Below are 23,551 nucleotides of genomic sequence, written 5' to 3' on the forward strand. Positions count from 1 at the left end.
CCATGTGCTCTCGAATTGCAGCTATGTCCACCTCAATAGTGAGAACTGTTGTGGGATGCAAGCAGGAATAGTTTATGTCGTTTCGGTCGCTAAGATTGTTGCATGCTGTGGGAACATACTTTTTCCTCCTACACAACAGAGGGAAGTAGCTGAAATTTGGCTTCATACCGCTACTTCAAATGTGAATTTTGACAAGTTGAGCAGACTCAAGGCTTTATTGTTTCAAAAACATGTGGTGCTCACATCTGCACGCGAGACCTATGCGCTTCAGGTGGCAAGGTCATCAGCAGAGATACAGTCCCTTTTAAGTACCAACTTTCCGAGACACTTTGGTGAGTTTGTGGGATGAATATTTACTGCGTCCAGTACTACTGGAATCACAAATTTCTTTGAGGATGTTGGTTCTGGTTTTGTTCACACCTTCTCCTCTATATTTCGGCTTAATACCCTCAACCATCCACTCAATATTCTCTAGTTTTAACGAGGGATTTCTGATAACTATGGCTATAATAGGTGTCATTTTGCTATTGCTACTTTTTTGCGCAATGGCTGTCCTGCCACAACAAGGAGGACTGAAAGCGATTCCACCAGCGCAGCTGTGTCGTGAACGCATGATGCAGTACTTTGGAGCAACACTCCTGGAGCAATTGGAGTGTGACTGGTCTCTGTCATTTAGACCGGTTTTGCATTGTGTGCAGCCCGTGTTTCGGTTACTCTGGTGCTCATTCAAACATGCACTGAAAGTCTGTCTTTCTACGCAGTGCTTGCTTTCATTGGATGCTGATATGTTGATGTTCTTGCTGAGGGCTCATTAACAGACATGTGCGTTGATGGTGCGGTTGCTGCAGGAAGCTGCTTATGAGTTGCCCTTTGTGGGTGATGCAGCTCTAAACATATTGTTGGGCACACCATGGAATTCTGCTGCGTTGGCTGGAGCTCAGGCTTTGGAACATGAATACTCCTTGTTTTCCCTTGGCAACGAACTTCCTTTCCTGTCTTCAATTATCCTGGATTCGAATGGCAACTTCCAAAATGACTGAATCTTGAAATTCTGCCTTTTTAACGCCACAGTTAACATTTGTTAATTGTCCTTTTCACACATGCTCAAGTGTCTTTTAACTTGTCATTATTGACATTCTTATATATGCCTTAGGTTGAATTTTAGTGGCTTTTATATATAATTAAGCTTTGAACCAATTTTGAACCTGCAAGTGGGTGGTGTTGAATAGCCATTTTAGTTACAGCTTCATACATGTTATTTTAGCAAACTAGGCCTGCCACTGTGCACTTTAACCTAGCTACATTTTATTCTGCTTCGTTTTATTATTTTAACAATAGCCACATTTGCAGTCTTGTTTTATTTTCTCTATCTAGCTGTTCTTTGCACAGGCCAGCACTGCGTTTTTAAACAAGACATTTCTTTCACTCTGCGCTTTTCTCAAGGCTGCAGTAAAGACAGGTTGCCGGCAAAAGTGGTACACTTTATCTCTAATGTTCACAGAAACATATACACTCTTATGTGGGAATCCTTTCTTGGAACATTAGCTGTTTTATTAAAAAAACACTACTTTGACCCATGTACGTTAGAGGGAGATTCCAGCCAGATGACCACGACTGTATGCAGATTGCTGAGTGCTTCGCTGCAGCTGCTTATGTAGACAACAGGCCTCTTACTCAGGGATGTCGTCTTCCCAGGGGAACGTGAAGAGCAGAATTAGAGCTTAACATGCTGTGCTCTAACGTAGCCTAGGTAGGAGTTATTTTAACGACTCTAGTGACTATATTGTAGCCCTTATTTTTATTTTTTACTCACAATTTTAATCCTGCCATGCTTCATCGTCCTAGTTATTGCAGTACATGCTTTATTATGTAAGATGCAGTTACTTCAATAAAACCTTACTGAACTATATTGTGCCTCTGATTGTCCTTGTATATGTGAGACTAATGTAACAGAGAAACGGATGAGATCTGAGTGACCACGATTTCCCTGAGGAGTCAATTGTGTCATGCGCTCGGTTGCCCAATCATCCCTGCTCTTGGGTGGAGATGAGGCACTGCTAGTTAGCCGCAGCAAAACCCAGATTAGGCTGACAGGTGTCACCTGTAGTGGGTTCAGGCTGAGTCCCCCACAGTGCAAGTGATTCTGCCGCCCAAATCCAGTAGTCTCATTAGGATAATGAGAGCCTACGCAACAGTAAAATTTGATATATATGGCCCGACTGAGGTCATCCAGATTCCGTATGTATGTAAAATTTCCATGAACAATGTAATAAAACCCGGTGGGGTTTCTGATGATTGGGATATGAAAAAAGTTGATTCTATGATGTCTGATTTGCAATATTTCACTATATTTTAAAGTAAGGATGTTTATCAATCCAAATAAAATTAAGGAGATATGTTCTGTTATAATTATTATGGACATCATTTCATTCACAGAACAAGTACCCCAAATACTGTTTTTAATTATACGCAGTGGGAACACTGCCCAACTCCTCCAGTGGGTAGTTCCAAAACGTATACTGAAAAGTTGCATATTTCTCTGGGCACAATGTTAAAAATGCTGAGTTGTATTATTTTAAATTGCCACGTTTTTATTGACGGATACAAAATTGATTTATTCTGATTCCTTTGTTTCCCAGTTAGCTATGGAAGGCTATGAATATTGGTGGAAGTCGATAGACTTACAAAGTGTGTGGGGAACTAAAAACTGGCAAATAAGGGGAAAGGAAGCTTCATGTAGAGCATGCCTGACACCTGTCCAAATTATATTCTAAATGAAACTGTACAACAGACAAGTTGTGAAGGCCTGGCAAAAATTAAGGATTTGAATATGCACAGTATCCCTGCCCCTGCAAAATTTTACAAATGGCAAAAGTACATTAATGCAACTGAAGATCAGCTCAATGAGTGGGTCCAGAATGGAAAATTTAACACATCACTCTCACATCCTGGTGGGTGGTTATTGTGGTCAGTAGGCACCAATGGGTGACATTCATATTTTGTAAACTCAATTTTTTTTTTTTTAATTTTTTTTTTAGAACAGATAGGCCAGACCCTTGCAATGTGTCATAGGAACACTTGAGCATAGTGACAACATATATTGTAGGGAAATTATGCCAGCAATGGTTGAAAAGTTCCTCCCTTGATGCTGTAAACGCACACCTCAATCTCTTGTCTAACAATACAGATTTGCAGGATTTCCTGTTATGCCCCAGAAGACAAAGCAGAAAGTGCTTCTTATATGCAGTATGTAATGAAATTCGGAAATTTTCACAACAGGAACCTGCTGCCCTGTTAAGGCAAATAGATCAGTAAAACATTTACAGAAAGCATTAGCCGTTGTAGATAATGAGATTAACAACTTGTCCGACCAGATATACACTTTAAACAACATTGTCTGTTCTGCAATAGACATAGTACAGAGGGACATGTCACCTTTACACCATGGACAGAGGCAATCATTATGCAATTAGGTTAGACATTACAAACATTGAAAGCAGGTCGCGTTTCCTGACAACGCATTAGAGCAAGGGACATATTTTCAACATTTAATTTAACATGGCAACAACTAATAATGGATAAAAAGGAAGCAACTTATGCCATGCTAAACATCAAGAAATTAAAAAAGATGCCCTTCACTGTGGCTGAAATACCATTTGCTGAATGGTTAATACACAGGGTTATTAATCTGCCTATTTCAACACTTCAATTCACATGCTGCTTGACACACATTCCAGTAGGCAGAAATGAAAGGCTGAAAGATCGTTATATACACAAGGTGTGGGAGCTTCCCTTTTTGTACAAGTGTTTCAATGACATGAAAGAGGTCTTTCTTAGTGGCAGTGAATGCAAGAGAGCCATTCGATGGTTTGTAAGCAGCTGTCTTTGCACGGGGTGTGTAATGGCTCTGCAGCAAACTTGGCCTGCTATTTGAAGAGAGTTCAAGTTCCCTTGTTTAGACCTGCATTCCAGGTGTTCTAAAATGGAAGCTATGTACTCGTTAAAAGTGAGAGTTGTTGGCGGAATCAGAGCCGGAACAGCTCATGTCGTTTCGGTCTCCAAAATTGTCACCTGTTACGGGAATGTCCTCCCCCCCCCCTACACAACAAAGGGAAGTAGCAGAGATTTGGTGTCATATTGTTACTTCAGATGTGAATTTTGACAAGTTGAGCAGACTCAATGCTTTATTGTTTCAGAAACATGTGGCGCTTACATCTGTGTGCGAGACCTATGCGCTTCAAGTTGCGAGGTCATCTGCAGAGATAAAGTCCCTTTTAAGTATAAACTTTCCAAGACACTTTGGTGAACTCGTGGGATGAATATTTAATGCGTCCAATACTACTGGGGTCGCGCACTTCTTTAAGGCTGTTGGTTCTGGTTTCATTCACACCTTTTCTTCTATCTTTGGCTTAATACCTTCAGCCATACACTCGATATTTTCAAGTGTTTTGGGGGAATTTCCGATTACTTCCCCTATAATAAGTGGCATTCTGCTGTTGCTATTTCTTCTGAGCAATGGCTATCCCTTCACAAAAAGGAGGACTGACAGCGCTTCCACCAGCGCAGCTCTGTTGTGAACGCATGATGCACTATTTCGGAGCACCACTCCTGGAAGAACTGGAGTGCGACTGGTCTCTGTCATTTAAGCCTGTTTTCGATTGTGTGCAGCCCGTGTTTCATTACATTTCGTGTCTTTTTGAATGTGCACTGAAAGTTTGTCTTTCGACGCGGAGCTTACTTTCATTGGACGCTGATCTGTTGATGTTCTCGCTGAGGGCTCATAACCAGACATGCACGTTGAGGGTGTGTTTGCTGCGGGAAGCTATCTATGAGATGCCCTTCGTGGAATATTCAGATCTTAACTCAACATTGGGCACAACACGCAATACTGCTGCCTCAGCTGGAGCTCAGGCTTTGGAACACTGAGTGCTCCTTGGTAACGATCTGGCTATTTTACCACCAGCTGAAGTAAAACATTTCTTGGCTTGAATTGTCTTGGATATAAATGGCAATTTTAAAAAGGACATTGACTTTTGAATTCGGTTTTACTGGCACCACAGCTGATGTTTGAAATTGCCCCTTTTACCCCATGATCAAGTGTCTTGATTGACATTCATGTTTATATGCTTTTATGAATAGGTTTTAGTAGTTTTCATATTTTACTTTAGGCTTTTAACCACTTTTGAACTTGCAAGGGGAGGGTGTTGTATAGCTATTCTAGCCATGTTTTAGACACGTAATTTTAGCAAACTAGGCCTGCCGTTGTGCAGTTTAGCCCAGTTACATTTTATTCAGCATTGCTTAGTTTTTTTCAAACATTAGCCACATTTGCGGCTGTGTTTTATTTTCTCTATCTGGTTGTTCTTTCACTTAGGAAAGCATTACATTTTTACCACAGCATTCATTTCACTTTATGCTTTCCTCAAGGCTGCAGAGAGATAGGGTTGCCGGCAAAAGTAGTATGCTATGTCTCCAACATTCACAGAAACATACATATCCTTACGTGGGGACCTTTTCTTAGAACATCAGCTGTTTTATTATAAAACACTTCTCTGTCCCATACATGTTACAGGGAGATTCCAGCTAGATGACCACGACTGCATGCTGACTGCTGAACGTCTATAGTACAGCTGCTTGCTTAGACTGCTGAATCCCTGGCCTATATGGGGACGATGTCTTTTTAGACAACAGGCTTCCTTGCTCAGGAATGGGGGATGATGTCTTCCCGGGTTAAAGCTTCAAGGGAAGATTAGGGCTTATTACGCTGTGCTCTAATATAACTTAGGTAGAAAATATAAACATTATTCCTAGTGACAGTATGGTGGGACTGTTTTTGTGTTTCACTCTTCTTGTCATCATTTTACTTTTAGCGTGTTTTATCATCCATGTTATTGCAATACATGTCATTTTATCTAAAATGCAGTTACTTCAATAAACCTTATTGAACTATACTCTGCTTCCGTTCGTCTTTGCCTGTGTTAAACTAAACTAATGTAACTGAGAGAAAGGGATGAGATCTTATCAACCAAGATTCCCCTGAGGAGTCCTCTCTGTCATGCGCCCAGTTGCCACAATCATCCCCACTCTCGGGTGGAGATGAGGCACTGCTATTTGGCTGGAAAACCCAGATTGGGTCGACAAGTGTCACATGGTGTGGAATTGTACTCAGTACCCCACAATTCAAAAGATTCTGCCACCTAAATCAAGTAGTCTCATTAGTGATAATGAGAACCTACGCAACAGTAGAAAGATGGGCAAACCATGCATGGGGATGGGTGGACTATCCAGGAGCTACTACAAAAAGCTTTTCAAAAGTAGGAAGGGTGTGTGTGTGCACTAGTTATAGACCAAGCAATTTTATCAAATTTTCTGACAAACTCAGTGTGCTAACACCATCATATATATCCCTCTTCTAAAGGCAATCGCTCTGCTTCCACGCAGGCAAAGAGAAGGGCTTATTTGGATAGAAGGGGATGTCACTTGAAGCACTCAAAAAAACGCAGAGGAAAGGGAGTTCCCCTGGTGACAGTTTCTGCTTACGTTTAACCTCCTGTTTTCGTTATAGTTTCATTCTTGTCTTATCAACATGCTGGATTACATTTTAGAATATGGCCTGAGAGACTGCCAGTGGCTGAGAATAATTCAGACATTCCATCCATCACCTTGCTGTTGCCCTAAGTGCGACTGGTACGCCCTGACCTGGGTCACAAGCTCAATGTGCCTTAGGACTCACGCTACACCCTACTGATGATTCCCAAGTAGGGCAAAATCAGTCTGTGGGTTGCTTCTTGTCCCTTGTGTAGGGGGCCTGGTCTTGCAGTTCAAGAAGGACTGTACCCATGAGGAACAGATTTGGTGAAGTTTGAGCACTATACTAAATGTACCTAGTGCACTACTAACACCAATGATAGCATGGAGTACTGGTTAATATTATGTAGCACAGTAGCCCACACCATACACAACAGTGTTCAACAACTAAAATCAATGCCTTAACAAAAAGAAAATCACAGTATTAGGATAGTGTTCTTTGGGCCAGATGTACAAAGTCCTTTTGCTTTTCTTAAAGGTCTGACATGGTATTTTGGGCATTAGGAAATTCAAAACTGCCTTTTCTTATGTACAAAGGCCTTTCAGAAATCACAAATTGCAATGTCTACACTGTAGAAATCGCAATTTGAGATTCCCAGAATAGGAAATCGCAAATAGAGATTTCCTATTTGTGATTCCTATTCTGATGCACAAAGCATTTCCTAAATGCGACTTGAGCACTTAGGAGATGCAATTACCCCCGACTTGAAGTCGGTGGTAACCAGGTGCAATTTAAAGCTAGCATTTGCAAAGCAATGAGTCTCACGTTTGCTCGAGTTAGAGCTATTAGCGTTGTAAATTCTTAACTGGACTTTTCTTGCCACATAAATTGAAAATGAAAAGTAAAACAGTTGACATAAGTGAGCTGATTCAAAGCCCCACTGCCGCCATGAGCGTGAACGAGAGACGCAAAAGGAAAAAAAAGTCAAAAGTATCAGCAAAAGTGCAATCATCCATGTAACAGGGTCGATGGCCAACGTGGTAACAAAACTGCCGTAAGGAGGGACAAACGTAAAGGATTTACCAATGATAACAAAGGATTTTTGAAAGGCAAGCCCTTGACCGGTTGATACTGATGGGTGTGCGTGGTTAAAGGCTCACAGATAGAATACAACACGTCAGAGCAATTGCACGCTCGACCTAAAAAGCACCCCAAGGTGCTTTTATTTTTATTGCGATAGGCATGTGTGTGCTCTACAGGTGCACCGCTATTTTTGGGGTGCATCAAGGGGGACCTTTTGCCCTTTGCCATCCCTGGTTTTGCATTTCCTGAATAGCGATTTCTTAATAGGAAATCACTATCTAGGAAATGCAAAACCAGCCCATGGACTAAAAATTAATGGGATTTCCTAATAACTATTCTTACTTTGTAGGAATCGCCATTAGGAAATCAGTTTCTTTGTACATAGCATTTTGCATTTCTTAAATAGTGATTTCTGTGAAGTCGCTATTTAAGAGATGCAAAATTGCATTTTTGTACATCTGGCCATATATCCTACAATGCACAACTGAAAGTAGCAAAACAAATGTCGCTAACATTTACTGTACAGGAAATTTTAACACAATACAGAAGAGTTTAAAAGGACATAATACACTCATTCTGTAAATACTGTAAGGCACTCTAAGAGTCTTTGCACGTCTTTAACAGAAAATGTATTCAGCTTTGAAAAGAAAAAAGTATTCAACAAGTAACCATCAGTTACTTTTTCTCACTAAAAACATAATGCTAATAATCTGGAGTACTTACCTCCGTGAAATACGGAGGGTGAAATGTACTAAAGCATTTTCCCATAGACACAGAATGGGTTAAACCCTTTCATACATCTGTCCTTAAATCTCTTACCCTAACGTGCCTTTTTTGCACGACTGGGAGAGCATACAAAGAAGGAGAAGGTTTGAGGTGAGGAGAGGGGAGATTTTAAGGACATACAAAAGCAGCAGTTCCTCTAATCAGAAGGGCCACTACGCACATTGTATCCTCCAGTGCATCTTTGGTGAGCAGCGAGAGCACAAGGAATACAGATCTAGGCAGCTTCTCTTTGTGGCATCAGAAGTAACCCAGCTTACATAATGTCTTCCTTCCTCCAGGTAAGTCCTTCAGTGATACCCATACAGGCACAAGCAATCCCTTCTTGAAACTCCACAGTCAAAAACAATGCACTGCTTGGAACAGGGCCTATTTAAATCATAAATACATACATTTTGAATAACGAATTAGCACAACTCTCATTTGCCATGGAGAAACTAAATTCAATGTCTGGACCGGAGGTGAGATTAGGAATCCTTTTTTTGTTTTTATTTTAACACCAGCCACCATTTAACATATAACATGTGAAAGACTACATTTCCCATGAACGCTAAGGAAACTGAAAAGAAAAAATGCTAGTCCATCCAATGGCCGTGTGGAGTCCTTCCTCTCCTCAGATGCTCCCCTTTCTTTGCTGCTCAGCCCACCAGTTAAGTACATTTTTCAGGGTCTCCTGAATATAATTTATGCTTGACTGGGGTCGGGCTGTTGTACCTGGAATATTCCTGTAATACGGTTTCCATTTTAGGTTCCTAGCCCGTAGGAGCACTATGCAGTGAGCATCGGCTTGCAGGGCTTCTTAATGCAGTGCAGCCACCTGCGAGTAACTAATACTGACAGGCTTCACAGTCGGCGTGCTGCGGGGGCCCCGATTATGGAAGAGGGGCGTGCCGATCGCTGAGTCCTGCTGACATCACCCCACTGCCTGGAGTCTTAGACACCCGTGGGAGGTCTGTATTGTTTTGCGGTTGAATTAGCCCATATTCATCAGGGTTTTGCCTTACTCTGCAGACGTGCTCCCTCAAGAAAAAGGGCATTTTTGTGTCCAGCCATCCGAAAATTGGTCCCTATAAGCCGCCACAACACACTGGTCTACCACTTTTAAAACAATGCAATCCTCACAAGACTCCCTGGAGGAAAAAAAGGATGCTCAATACTTTCACTTTGATGACAAGTTTTGTGAGGCAGTTGATGCCTCTATCTCGAGAGAAGTCTCATACGCTATAGCGCCCTACAAGAAGACCTCTCAACAGCTTTTGGAGAGCTGTAACTCACCCCTCTTCAAGAAGAAAGAACTTCCTGGACCTTCCGTTCCCTAACATCCAGAGCAGCCAGGGGCAAAACCCTCCACGGTGACCGCAAAGCATTAACATACGCAAGAGGTAGATACTGATGTCTTTGACAGGCTTAAGATGGCATTTTTGTCCCACAGGGCAAACCCAACAGGTACCCCCCCCAGCTACCTGCACCTGGGGGGGGGGGGGGGGTGATGGGGGGAATGGGGGTGGGAGATCTAGGGATCTAGGGGTGTATGACCCTTCTACTCCTACAGATCCTTCCACAGATCCTGATGATGCGGAAAATTCCCAAGGGGATTCAGACAGGGATCAAGATCACCCCAGACCATAGCGACCATCCTCTGGGGACACCAACCCACAGGAGTTGTAGTGGGGCTGGGGCCATGGAAAGCGGGACGTTCTCTCACTGTCCGCATTCAAGTCACGATCACCCGTCTCTCCGGGTTGACCGCCATGTTTACTCGGAAATGAAAAACATGGGCAGTTTGAATAACAGTATTAAAGGGCCGGAGGGCGGAATGACTATTTCTTTACCATAATGCCTATATTGGAAAAACGAGGACTGGAGGGCGATGACATAACTAGGAGTCCGAAATGTTAAGTAGTAAATATTAACGGGCCGGTGGGCGGAAACATTGGACCACGGCTGTAATAGATACGTCCCAAAAAAGACTATTCATAGTCTTGAACCATTTTTTTTTTTAAAACCTGATGGGTAAACATACTATATGTAAAATACAGCTACTGCCAATCTTGATATTTATGGTGATTTATTTTTATACAGTGTGTGACTACAGGGTGGTGCTCCCACCCAGCTTTGATGAAAACGAGTGTTAATGAAACTCAGTAAGTGCACACACACACACACACACACGTCTTCTATTTCTGACTATGGACCTGGATATATCTATATATATTTATGATAATTAATCAACACGAGTGGATTAGGTATAGTTTTATTTCTTCCACAAGGTATTTAGATTTTATCCAGGGGATCTGAATGCACAAGTTTAATAACTATTTTTCCCTACACATAAAGGTGAAGGTCTGGGGATAATTTATATTATTAGATACCATATCTCACTGAATTTTGGGTATCATGCCTATTTCTTCCCACAGACAACCAAGTATGCTGACAAATAAAAGTGTACCTAAAGGTACGAATCAGTGAACCTCCTGATTGAAGGACAGGTAGGGACTTTTATAAATACGGGGACAGGATCAAGGTCCTGACAAAGGCAGCATGACCCAAGTTGGCATTTTGAATAGGCCGAAACATGTTGACCCTCTACAGAGATTGGGGTGTACAGGTCATTAATTCCTGAAAACACCACCAATAACATTTATTAATCCTGTCCAGGCTGCAATAGAATAAAATAGAATAAGTGGTCAGCCTGAGTCAGTTTTATGTCTTTTTCTGTTGTCCGTCTTTGGTCCCTGTATGATGATTGTTGGTCTTGTCTTATGTGCTTTTATGTTCCCCCACCCTTACTGCCCCACTCCAAAGGGGATTTATATCTCGGAGTGTGTTAGCAGCGCCCTATGATGAAGCATGCCACAAATTGTGGGTGAGGGCTGTTTTTTCAACATATTGATGTTTGAACTAGTCTGTTTTTTACACCAGACATTATTCCTTGTCCTCTTTGTGAGAATATTATTGGTTTAGGAAGGTCGGACAGGAATTCCCTCTCACTCCTTTATAGTGTTTTGTTGACACCAACCCAATCCCTGTCCCTAACCATGAGGCAAACTCTGTCCAGACGAGCAATATGCTGGACCTGGTGAACTTACTCCTCCCCAGATCGTAGAAGTGGGTCCCCAGGGAAAAACTGGCGACTTACGTCACAAGGTGAATCCAGAAACCCCTGGAAAAAGAAGTGTGTAACTGCCTTAGCGCGCAATGTTAACACCCTTCTTTAGAGGGTAAGGTGGCCCTCACGCCTGAGATAGACCCTAAGATGACCACATTGTTGACCAAATATATTCAAGATCCCGAAAAGGGCAGTGACAGGCCCTGGCGCTCCTGCCAGGACCAACATGTTGCAGGTCCTTTAACAAAAATGTCGGATATGGCTGAGGAGGCTAAGGCCTCGGGGTCCCTAATATCCTCAGACATCCTATCGGGCAGGGCATGGAGTGCCATTATACTATGGGGAACACCACCTGCTCTTTATCAGCAGAACATCGCTAGTCCCTCCTTATCAAGGTGGACCTTAAGTTGGGCAAACTAGCCACAAACAAGACGGGGCTGTAGTGCAGGGCTGTCTCAATGGCGATCCATTTGTGAAGGTGTTAGGCAAATTCATTGCCACTTTCTCCTCCTTAGATAAGGCGCAGGTGTCCATGAAGCGCATTTTCACCTCAAAGGTTTTTGTTGGGGCCGCTCCTGGCAGGGGGCGCTTGACCGGCCGCCTTCCTTCCCACGCCTCCAGAGGACAGGACCGCAGAAGAGGGAAACTGCAGAACTCTGCGAAACTCGACACCCTCCCCAGGGGGTCCTCGTCAATGAGCACGCGGGGGCAGATTAACAGACACAAAGGCCATGGATCTGCCCAAGGGAAGAGTAACCTCTTCTACACTCTTAGAATTTGGCAGCAGGCTAGCGCTCTTTATACACAACTGGCACCCACTAACCAATGATGCCTGGGTGCTACAAATTGTGCAAGGGTTCCATATAGAGTTTTTCGGCTCCCCGCATCAGACCAGAATCCCTGTTCCCATCCACTTTACCGAATGAGACTCAGAGTTAGTAGACAGGGAGGTTACAGCTTTCCTGCATAAAGGCACAACTGCTACCCAATTGCTTCACCCTTCGGGTTTCCCCAGCAACCTCTTTCTGGTGGAAAAAAGGGATGGCGGCCAGTGGCCAGTCATCAACCTGAGGGCCTTCAACAAGAGGCTGGTATTCAGACATTTGAAAATGGAAGGCAAAAGGTGTTCGCCTGATTGTCTATCTGGACGACATTCTTCTGATGGACCAATGCCCACGAAAGCTCTTGGAACGCTTCCAGATGGCTATCTCCCTCCTCAAGTCACTGTGTTATGTGATCACCAAAGACAAGTCACACTTGGTACCTACTAAACAGTTAACCTTCTTAGGCTCCATGATCGATTCTGTCAAAGCCATTCTCAGTATTCCTTCCAGGAAGGTGGCCAAAATCAAACAGACTTTGCGGGATACACTTAAGAAGGAGAGGACCTCCCTGAGGCAGCTGGCGATAATCACCAGTCTTCTCTTGTCGTCCATTCAGGCAATTATCCCGGGTCCTTTGCATTATTGGGCACTGCAAAGCCTGAATACATCCCACCTTCGGAAGGGCTTAACATACTCAGAAGTGATACCACTGTCCACAGAGGCCAAAGAGGAGTTGCACTGGTGGTTGATTCATATGGGATCATGGAGTAGGGGAGCCATATTCAGTTCCAACCCAGAAGTGGTCATCAAGTCCGAAGCAATGTGGTTGGGCTGAGGAGCTCACAGTGGGGAGTTGTCCACACACGGCATCTGGTCATCTCAAGAAAAGAGACTCCACATCAGCTGCCTAGAGATGCTGGTGGGTTCTTTCACCACTGGACCAGGAAAAAGCTCAATGCTCTGTACTTCTCAAGATGGACAATGTTTTGGTGGTCCATTATGTCCATTGCCTAGGTGGGACCAAGACCAAACTCCTATCGGACCTGGCCAGAAATCTCTGGGACTACTGCCTCAACAACACGATCTCGCTGACAGTGGAATACCTCCTGGGATCCATGAACGAGATTGTGGATTGCCACTTCAGACACTGACAACAGCATGTGGCAGCTGAACCAGCAGGTGTTCCAGTCCGTGCACAAGGTAAGTGGAGTTTTTTCAGTGGACTTGTTTGCCTCTGGACTAGATCACCACTTGGACAGATTCTTCAGTTGGTTGCCGGACCCTCTGGCAACCTCTACAAACGCGTTCGTACAGGATTGGAGAGAGGAGAAGTGATACAATTTTCCCCCGTTTTCGATGAGAATGCGAATCTGCGCAACTGAGAAACAAAAAGGCGGATGTGGTAATGGTGACTCCCTTTTGGAGGTCTCAAGTTTGGTATCCAGTTCTGATGGAACATTCTTGGGATTCTCCAATCCATCTACCCCCTGTTTCATGATCTCTTTCAAAATCTGCGGAGGAACCCTCAACAAGCCGATTCTGGAGGGATCTGGTAGTCCGATGGTGTGGTGGAATACCAAGAAAGATGGGCAGTCTCAGGACTTTCTGAACATGCTCAGTTGTTCTTCTACAAAGAATGGGCAGACTCTACCTTGAAAAGATACCGGTTGGCTTGGTCGTGCTGGTTACATTGGTGTGTGCAAAGGGGTGTGGATCCCGTGGCATCCAACATTGTCCATATCATGAATTTCCTTTCCGAACTGGTGACACATAGTCTAGCTTAGAGGGCGGAAAATGCTTTCAGATCTGCCATTTTAGTGGGCCATGACCCCATGGAGGCGGTCCCAGTGGGTGCCCATCCCTTGAAATGGATGCTACTGCAATGAGTCTGCGTGGACAGACCTACAGAGCCCAGATATTCTGTCTTGTGGCACATTAATATGGTCCTGAACCTGTACCCTCACTGCCAGGACTATAGATATCTCTCAAGTAAAGAGAGATCAGCAATGTTACTCTGTCTGGTCTCCTGTATGAGAGTTTTGGACATCCGGGCTCTGGATATTACAGGTAGGGTTTTTACTCTGGAAGGAGTTACCTTTCATATTCACACAGGTGAACTAAGTCAAATTCCAAGGTGGTGTCTTACCCTTCCCTTTGAGAAGAATCCCAAGTTGTGCAGGGTACGATGCGTATGAGGAGATGATGATGGAATCTGTCCCTCTGGGAGAACGAAAGCTGCGTATATCCCTGGAAAAGTCTTTCAAGGCAGTCTCCTCTTCGACCATCACTAGATGGGTACGTTAGATCAGGCAAGAAGTAGGGGTGGGTAGTCATGTTTTTGGGGCCCACTCAGCCAAAGGCACAATGGAGTCTAAGGCAGCACCTCTGGGGGACAGACTACAGAATATTATATACGCAGCAGACTGGTCATTAATTTCAGTTTTTAAACAATTCTATTTCAAACCAGTAATTAATATGACCTATTTGGTGGTCACTAAACTTTGAACAAGAATATTCCTCGCCTCTGGTCTTGAAACAGAATATAAAATTTCCTAGCTACTGCAATGGAAAATTTCTGTTCTATTAAGGACACGGATGCAAGGATTACCCGGCCTTGGGATCAGAAGAGGAATATCCTCCTGAGAGAATATGTAGAATTCACGTATTATGGCAAATGCTTCTTTTACATGGAATTACGTTGATGGTGTTGTGATGCACATGGAAGTAAGTTCAGGTATTGTGATCCACATTACAATGATGATGTATTTTGAAGGATGTGATGATACGCTAACTCTTTGATTGAAGTGAAAGACAACCCTGGAGTAGCTGTTAGTTGATCAGTTTGTTTTTTGTGTCTGCAATGTTCTTCCTTTACTCTCTTCTCGTTGCCTTTGGGTAAAATGATCCATTATTCACCCTCCCCTTTTAACCTATAACTCTTTGATTGAGTTCGGTAATTGCGGTCGATATTTTCTGCAGGAAATGACTTATTGAAACAGGATTAGACTCTATGGCTGACATCACTGAAGAGCGGGGAGTATCTGAGGAGAGGAAGAGCTATAAGGAGTTCCTAATACTGCCATTGGATGGACTTGTGTTTTTTTTCCAGTTTCCCTAGGGTTGTTGGGAAACAGAGTTTTTCAAGCTATATGTTAAATGATGGCTGATGTTAAAATAAGAGAAAAAAGGGAACATAATCCTCACCTCTGTGTCCTTAATAGAATTGAAACTTAGCATTACAGTAGCTAGGAAACTTTTTATTATCTTTTTATTTTGCTTGTTCGGTTAGGACTTTCCCCACTTCATATTGCAATCTCTCAACATATACTCCTGATTCGATACCAAAACAACATTAAACTGTGGCCATCACTAGTTATTTTGTAAACATGGAGGTGAAGAACACAAAGCATTTAAAAATAAAATAAAAATACTGCTGATAACTTAGAAGCATCACTCAATATTCTCTTACTGAAACTCTACAGTATTTATTGCTGCAAATAAGGTGCTGCGAACCTCGATCCTGTACATTTATTTAAATATTGCTCCCCCGGTTCGGAAGTTATCCTGACACCAAATATCCGGTACCTGGTGCGTATTGAACAATGTGTGGCTCAGCTAAAAGTATCAACTAATTCATGTATCTTGCTATTCTGGTCTGCGGTGTGGGCACAGGCATTAGATCCAGTCAGAAGGTCAGTCATCTAAAAACTGACCTTTTCGTGCCAAAAGAGACAATACATTCCCCAGAAAGGGCATTTTTTGTCCCAATTTTTTTCACTGAAATTTACTCACAGAAAACACAAACATGAGTCTCAATACTTAGCAAGTGACTTTCAACATACCCGTTCAGACCTTGGGTAAATTCACAATGGGTTGTTGCAGCATTACTCATAGGTGAAAAAGGTTAGTCAATCAACACCAGGCAAATTTTAGCAGCTCATAAATTGTATTGGGGTAGACTGGAGTGGGGTGGGGTGGATTAGGATAGAATGGAGTAGAGTTGAGTGTGGTCGAGTGGAGTGGGTATGTTGAGTTAGATTGGATTGAGTGGGGTAGAATGAGTGCAGTGGTGTACTGGAGTGGAGTGAGGCAGAATGGAGTGGAGTAGGTTAAACTGGATGGAGCAGTCCGGAGTGAAGAAGATTGGAGGGGAGTGAGATAAGTCGTATGAAGTGGAGGGGTGCGTCGTGGAGTGGCATGGCAGAGTGTCTTGGAGTGGAGGGGTCTGTGGGTGGAGAGTCACAGAATGGAGTGGCGTGGCATAGAGTGGAAGGGCATTGAATGGAGTAGAGTGTTGTAGATTGAAGTAGTGTAAAGTGGAGTACGCATGGTGTGGTAGCACGCTCCCATTACAGACAACACATTTTCAATTGAAATGACTACTACATTTGCACAGACATACAATTTTACTGTGCACAAACAATGTGTGGAAAGGTTATCAACTAGTGTATTGATTGTATTCAAATATTTGTTTCCACCACACTTCAGAACTACACAACAATGTGCTTCATTTGTACATTCCCAATTCTGCTATATTCTGAAATACCAGCAGTTTATTTTCATTGTGTGGTATAAAAAAATAACTTGCTACAGCCTCTCCTCTCATATGGATGCCCCAAAGGATTGTCACATAGAAAGAAAAGTAAAAACCAAGACCTCGGAAAACAGAGCCTGACATCTTACCTCTGTCTTTGAACGCACAGCAATATGACAAGGTAAGAACAAGATTTAAAGGCCTGTTTACAGAAAGCAAGTTCTCAGAAGGATACATCAAATAAGGGGTGCTCCATGGAAGGGACTAACTCAAGCTGAACAGCCTAAAGCAAATAAAGCCAGCCAATAGAAAGCAAGCAACTGATAGTTACAAATGGCGAAGCCAATAGTAAGCAATGGGTGAAATGCATACTCAGGGAAGGTCTCAGAATGCCCACAAGATGCTGTTAGCAAATCAGACAGCTAAGCAGTCTGGTAGGCTTCGATCTAAAAACAGGGGATGCAGTGACCAACTAGTCCTGTGGTATGAACACAGCATTCCTGACATTTCAAAGAGGAAATCAAGGCAATTAATGTTGTTCTGAATCCACCAAATAATATAAAAATTAGTTGGAGCCCCAAGGAGAGAAGGGGCTGGAAGCAGAGCTCGGCAGCTCTCTTTTTCCGTGACACGTCTTCTCACCTTCAAGTTTCCTGCTGCATTTTGTAAATAAAACTATTGCGAACACATCTTTCAGCAAAAGATGAGCCCTGTCACAGGAAACTGCCAAAACACACCCTCGAAAGCTGCTTGAAGCAAATGAGCCCTAGTCGCAATGAAGTCCCTCAGAACATGCTCATCTTCGTCTAATTAGGCCCACAGTCCAATGAATCCTAGGGCCAGGACAAGGCCTTTACGGTTTCACTAGGAGATGTCCGGCAACCCCCACGGAGAATCTCTATCCAGTGCATATTTACTACAGTACCATGGTCCTTGAGGGGGTGAGGATACCTGGTTGTTTTGACAATTCTGCAGTGTGTCTGATGCCCTGAGGAAGCAGCCACATGGTAGCAAAAATACAGCTTTTTCAGTCAAAAACAAATAAGTTTGTCCATCACCATATAACAGGCTACAAGATGCACCCTTAGGGGAAGAAGCCAGCTCCAAAGAAATACATTTGGCAAGACGTCCAAGAAATGTTTTATACTTCTTGGCGTACAGTACTATGGTATGATTGCTGTATATTCGTCTTGGAAGGTATTTGTTAAATCACAATGTAACCCAATTATAATCTTCTGGCACTGGTAATATTCTGAGCGACAGACCTGAACCTACTACATCATAAGAGGTCATTTTAACACCCCGTGGTCTTCATACCTAGTAGCGGTTAGAGTGCAAAAGAGGCAAGGCAGCATCAGCTTGTTTGAAGTATTTTAAATGTAATTTAAATATTACAGTCAATGCCATGTCAGATTATTTAATCCGACGCCAGAAAATGTTTAAATTGTTATGATGTGCAACTACATAAAATAGCAATCTTCTCACGATGCCTCATACCTCTATTTCTGCTTTATTGAAGTGCCAGGAATTGTTGCACATCTCTGCTTTATCTGGCCTAATAAGAAAAGAAATAATGATTCAGAAACTTCATGTTTGCCCTAGCAATAAAAAAACGTTCATTTCACAGTATAGTATACAACACAAATAAAAGGAAGGGTCCTGTCATATTTTTAAGACACGCTTCTCAGTAACCCATGTCGGACATTTTTCCAACTTTGAGGACCCGTGAAGGAAGAAGGACCTTAAAAGTTACTGACGAACGGAGTTGCGAGTCCAAATGGGAATAAGGAGTGGGTTGTGATTTTGCTTTAATTCCGTATACCCACGAGGAGTGGAAATTGGCCAATGATGTGAGGTGTTTGAAAGTGAGAAGTGGGCACCCCGGGGCTCAAATTGTGCATTTGTAAAATTGAAAAATTATTTAAAATGGCACATTTTGCATGACACTGCAATTACGGAATGTTGCTACGGAATTACTCCCCCACCTTGCTTAAGAGCGGTGATGTTTTTCAAATCTCTCCCAATATTCGCCGAAATTGAGCGGGATTAAAAAATGTGTGTGAATTACTTCGTATAAACTGCCCCAAGCCTTGTGAAAGGGTTGTAGGGCTCACATGAGCATTTTCTCACCTCCTCTTGGCCAAAGGTGTCAGAGGGGGATAACATTTATTTTTCTCAACCTGACGTTACCCGTATTGCCAAGAAACTGCAGTCAATCGAGGAGCACAGCACCTGCCATCTGAAACTGTAAACATCATGCAGGGGCAAGTGTTAACTGCTCCTAATCTGGTCCTCAGTGGCCCACAATATAATGCAGTCACAGGGCATTCGGTAGCTCCTCAAGTGAAAGACAACCCTGGAGTAGCTGTTAGTTGATCAGTTTGTTTTTTGTGTCTGCAATGTTCTTCCTTTACTCTCTTCTCGTTGCCTTTGGGTAAAATGATCCATTATTCACCCTCACCTTTTTATTGACCAAACCTCTCCTCGCACTACCACAATGTGAGGTGGTTAGACAGAAAATGTTGATTAACCAGCACACCGAGGTGGTGTACGTAATTGCCGGGGCTTAATAGCCAACCATTGTCAAATAACCCTCACATTTTGTAGCATCCTTATCGCACAGGGATTACCAAACGCCCCCCCTCCCATTGGGTAAAGGGTAAGAGGTAAGCTTTTTTTTCTCCAAATAAGGACCTGGACAACTATTGTCTGTGAAGGTCACTGTGCAATGACAGCCATGGCCCTCCCTGAACCGGAGGCATGTTATTTTTCCGCCTCGATCTACAGTCCTGGGCAGGCCAGAGGGGTGTAGGAGGAAAGGATTTTCCTAGAGAGACCAGCACAAATCGTTAGGCCTATACCCTACCTACTTTTGCTTCAGCAACATCAGCTCTCCCATTGAGCTGCTCTTTTTCCGATTTTGACAGATGTTCATGACTACTGGGATGCATAGCACATGAGCGACGAACACACATGCAAATGTTTTTTTTTATTTCCCTCAGATTTGACGATCTAGCATTTTGAGTGACCCTAAACATTTACAGAGCCATACGATACATTACTGGCATGCACAATGGACACACATTTTGGTTTACATTCCAACACAAGTGAACGAAAACTCACCAAGGCTAAAGGAATTTAAGGATTGAAAGACAGCCAATTACATTAACAATAAAAAGGTACTTAGTGCAGAGCTTTCAAAGTTCTGTGCGCAGTAACTTTCCTAGTGCAAAGGCCATGTTACTTTAAAAAGTGATACATTGGGATCATCTTCCCACCTGACCTAGCCTGTTAATACCACACTCAAGGCTTCAATTCTGAATGTGGATTTCCCAATTTTAGTTCAAACTGCTCAAGGAGGGATCAAAGTTAAAAAGGCGGCAAAAAATGGATTTCCTAGTAAGTGCGGTGTCAACTATATAGGAGTGTGATTGAAAATCTGCAATATACAGTGATAGACGAACTACTGAGGATTACTTGGAGCAGCAGACATATTAAGAGGGAGCATGTGTGGTTAGTGGTTTAACAATTTCCAGAGACATTTTCACGAGGTACATCCCAGAGACTAGCACATTGCTCTTCTGCATGTGGTTCAGTACAGTAAAGTACAGTACAGTAGTGGCACTATCTTTTGCTTGGCAAACGGATATATTCTGAGATTTCAGGCATTATACTAACATGTTAACGTCAGTCTTCAAAATTTCTTACCAAAGGCCATGTAATGTCCAGTAGTTTGGAGGACTCTCACATGTGACGTCATCCATCTGAAAAAGGAAAGCAAGCAGGACATCCAAGTAAATTGCACTTGTAGAACATCTGAAAATGCAAACTAGATACAGTACAGTTTTTTGTTGAATTGTGTCTGTCTGTAAGAATACCTAAAACACTCACTATTGCTTGGGGTCTCTCGCCACCAATCTTAAAGCATTACCTTAAAAAGGCGTGTTTTACTGCAGAAGTTGATTCACTTAGACAAATATTTTAATACTTCTGAAAGGGACTTACAGCATGCTGGCTCTTCAGCAGACAAAGATCTACGCTTTTTATATTTTATCTTAAACCCTCGGGTAATCAATAATTTCTTATCTTGACTTTTGAGGTTTGTCACATGTTGACAGATTTCTTGGCGAGGTACCGTGGCAAATGGTAATACACTTATACACAAAACACACAAAAGGTAATAGGAGGAATGTGTGCAATTTGTCTAACACTAGCAATCATTCGGGGAAGCACCCCAACCCATCATCGCTTTCCTCACCATGCCACCTCAGTTTGGACCCAGCCATGTGCATTTCAGCCTTGACCCTGCTCCTCATTGGAACAGCCCAGATTGTCAGGCCTGGTTCTCCCTGAATCAAAACACAAGCAACCCAGGACCACTTTTGCTCTAGTTAAGGGCTCATTAGGTGGGTCCAGCTTGGTTCCAGTGACACAGTGAACATAGGACCCACTTCTTGGCATACCTATGCCACTCAGAGTGGCACATGAAACACACTAAAGGGGGTGGGAGGAATGCTTGCAAGTTGTCTAATAAATGGCAATAGCTCAGGATAGCATACCAACTCATTCTTTTGCTCAACATGCCATTTCCGTTTGGACCCAGCTATATTAAAATCAGCCTTTACTCTGCTCCTCCTGGGAACATTGCCCCATCACCTTTTGTATGTTTCATATACTGACCTAAGTAGCAGGAGTATGCCCAGACGTGGGTCCTGTGCTCACTGTGTCACTGGAACCAAGTTGTACTCAGCTGATGAGCCATGTGAAGAATAACAGGCAGGAAATGATAGTGATGCTTAAAAAATGTATTGTACAATCTAGGCCCTAAAATAATTCATGTACCTTATGACCAAATACTAATTTCTCTTGAATGTCATTCAATAATACACCATTGGAAGAATGTATTCAAGTAGAATATGTCTAACTTGAACATGACACAGCAGATAAATCCATATATGTAGAAAAAAGTGTGTGTTACAATCACCCTTCACCATCAGCAGAACAGTAACAGTAAAACAGAATGAAGGCTTGGGGTGAAATTCTTACCTTACATACACTCACTGGCCAATGGTGAGTCAAAACCAGTTTTTTCCATTCATGACTATGCCTATTGTAAGAAAACAAATGTTATCATAGCATTCTAAAGTCAAGCTGATTTCGATGCACATTCAGAAATTGAAAACTAATATTAAAGCCACAAAATTATTTTCAAATGTGGAATTCCAAAAAGTGTGCCGAAATACAAAAACTATATTTCTTTATAAGTTATAATTGCCTGCATGTTAAAATGGTGTCCAATTACTGTTAAAAGTTATTCCCACATATACAGCAAAGCGTTCATAATGGCACTTTAAGAGTTCCACCTTTTTTGATTTTCCTCCCCAGATTCTTCACCTTTTGCCGGACCCTACATTTTTGCTGGCCTAAAACTTCTGTGCACTTTATCCTTGCTAAGCAGGAGGAAAGTGTCTGTGCTCCCTCCTTAAACATGGCTGAACTGCCATACTCCTAACTGGCATACTTAACTTGCCTATAAGTCTATGGTATATGGTGCAAAGTGTACCCAGGGCCTGAAAATTAAGTGCCACTAGTGGACTGCAGCACCCATTGTGCCATTCACTCCAGTGGCAGTGCAAACTTGGATTCAGTCCTACCACTGTAGCATGACTGTAGCAGTGTAAAAAGAACTTCAATTTGCCCTGTCAAAATAAACTGCCATCGACAAGTCAAAACCTTCACTTTAACTATTAATAAGTGACCTCTTTGTAGCCCATAAGGCAAACTGCATGGGGTTTAAAAGTAGGAAATTTAATATCTATATGTTCCTACAGTGGCTAGCACCTAAACGCTATTTTCGGTGTGGCAGGTCTAGCTGTCCTAGGAGAAAGCCATAGTACAAATTAAAATACTAATAATCTATCTTGGGGATGGGATCAGATATTAAAATAATGTTTTAATTATGTTCTAGGTATTATAAACCCAAATCAATTATGAATTTAGATTTTCCATAAATATGAAGGAAAAGTAACTTTTATAAAGCTCCCTGCTTGAAGTTCCTGGAGGATAATGTGAATCTGCTCACTAGTTCTCTAGGCAGTAATTAGCCTTGAATAGGTGTCAATATGTGTGAAATGCCTCCCAGGTGCAAACAATACGCTGACTTGAATGGCAGAGAGGACTCCTCCGAGCTCCACCAAATATCCAGGGTGAGGGCTTGGGGCATCTTGTTAGTGGAGTGGAGTGCTGCAGAGTGCAGCGGCATAGAATGCAGTCACACAGAGTAGAGTGGTGTAGAGAGCAGTGTTGCTGAGTAAAGTGTTGTGGCTTGCAGTGGTGTATAGTGGCATAGACTGCATTGACGTACAGTGCAGTGGCGCACAGTAGACTGGCGCAGAGCAGATTGAGTTGTGCACAGTGGCATGCAGTGGAGTAGAGTGGATTGGTGTACAGTACATTGGCACAGAGTATTGTAGAGTATAGTGGCATAGAGTAGAGTGGCAGGGAATGCAGTGGCACAGAGTGCAGATTAGAGTGGCACAAAGTGGTGCAGAGTAGAGTACAGTAGCGTAGAGTAGAGTGCTGCAGTGTGCAATGGCATAGAGTGCAGTAGCGAAGAGAGGAGTACAGTTCAGTAGTAAACAGTGCAGTATTGCAGATTAGAGTGTTTTAGAGTGCAGTGGTGTAGAGCG

The 23,551-nt window shown here is 42.7% G+C and overlaps 1 protein-coding gene across 2 annotated transcripts in view; it reads right to left on the reverse strand.

Moving 5' to 3' along the window:
* The window catches only part of RNASET2 (ribonuclease T2), a 148,752-nt gene that overhangs the window by 100,988 nt on the left and 24,213 nt on the right, over window positions 1–23,551 (reverse strand). For both annotated transcript variants that reach the window (XM_069234489.1, XM_069234490.1), the window contains 3 exons: window positions 21,909–21,969; window positions 20,571–20,626; window positions 18,360–18,417 (listed from right to left, as the gene is read on the reverse strand). In XM_069234489.1, the coding sequence (XP_069090590.1) occupies window positions 18,360–18,417; window positions 20,571–20,626; window positions 21,909–21,969 (175 nt within the window). The remainder of the gene's footprint in view (window positions 1–18,359; window positions 18,418–20,570; window positions 20,627–21,908; window positions 21,970–23,551) is intronic.

This window comes from Pleurodeles waltl, chromosome 5 (assembly GCF_031143425.1).
Source record: "Pleurodeles waltl isolate 20211129_DDA chromosome 5, aPleWal1.hap1.20221129, whole genome shotgun sequence".
Taxonomy (NCBI): domain Eukaryota; kingdom Metazoa; phylum Chordata; class Amphibia; order Caudata; family Salamandridae; genus Pleurodeles; species Pleurodeles waltl.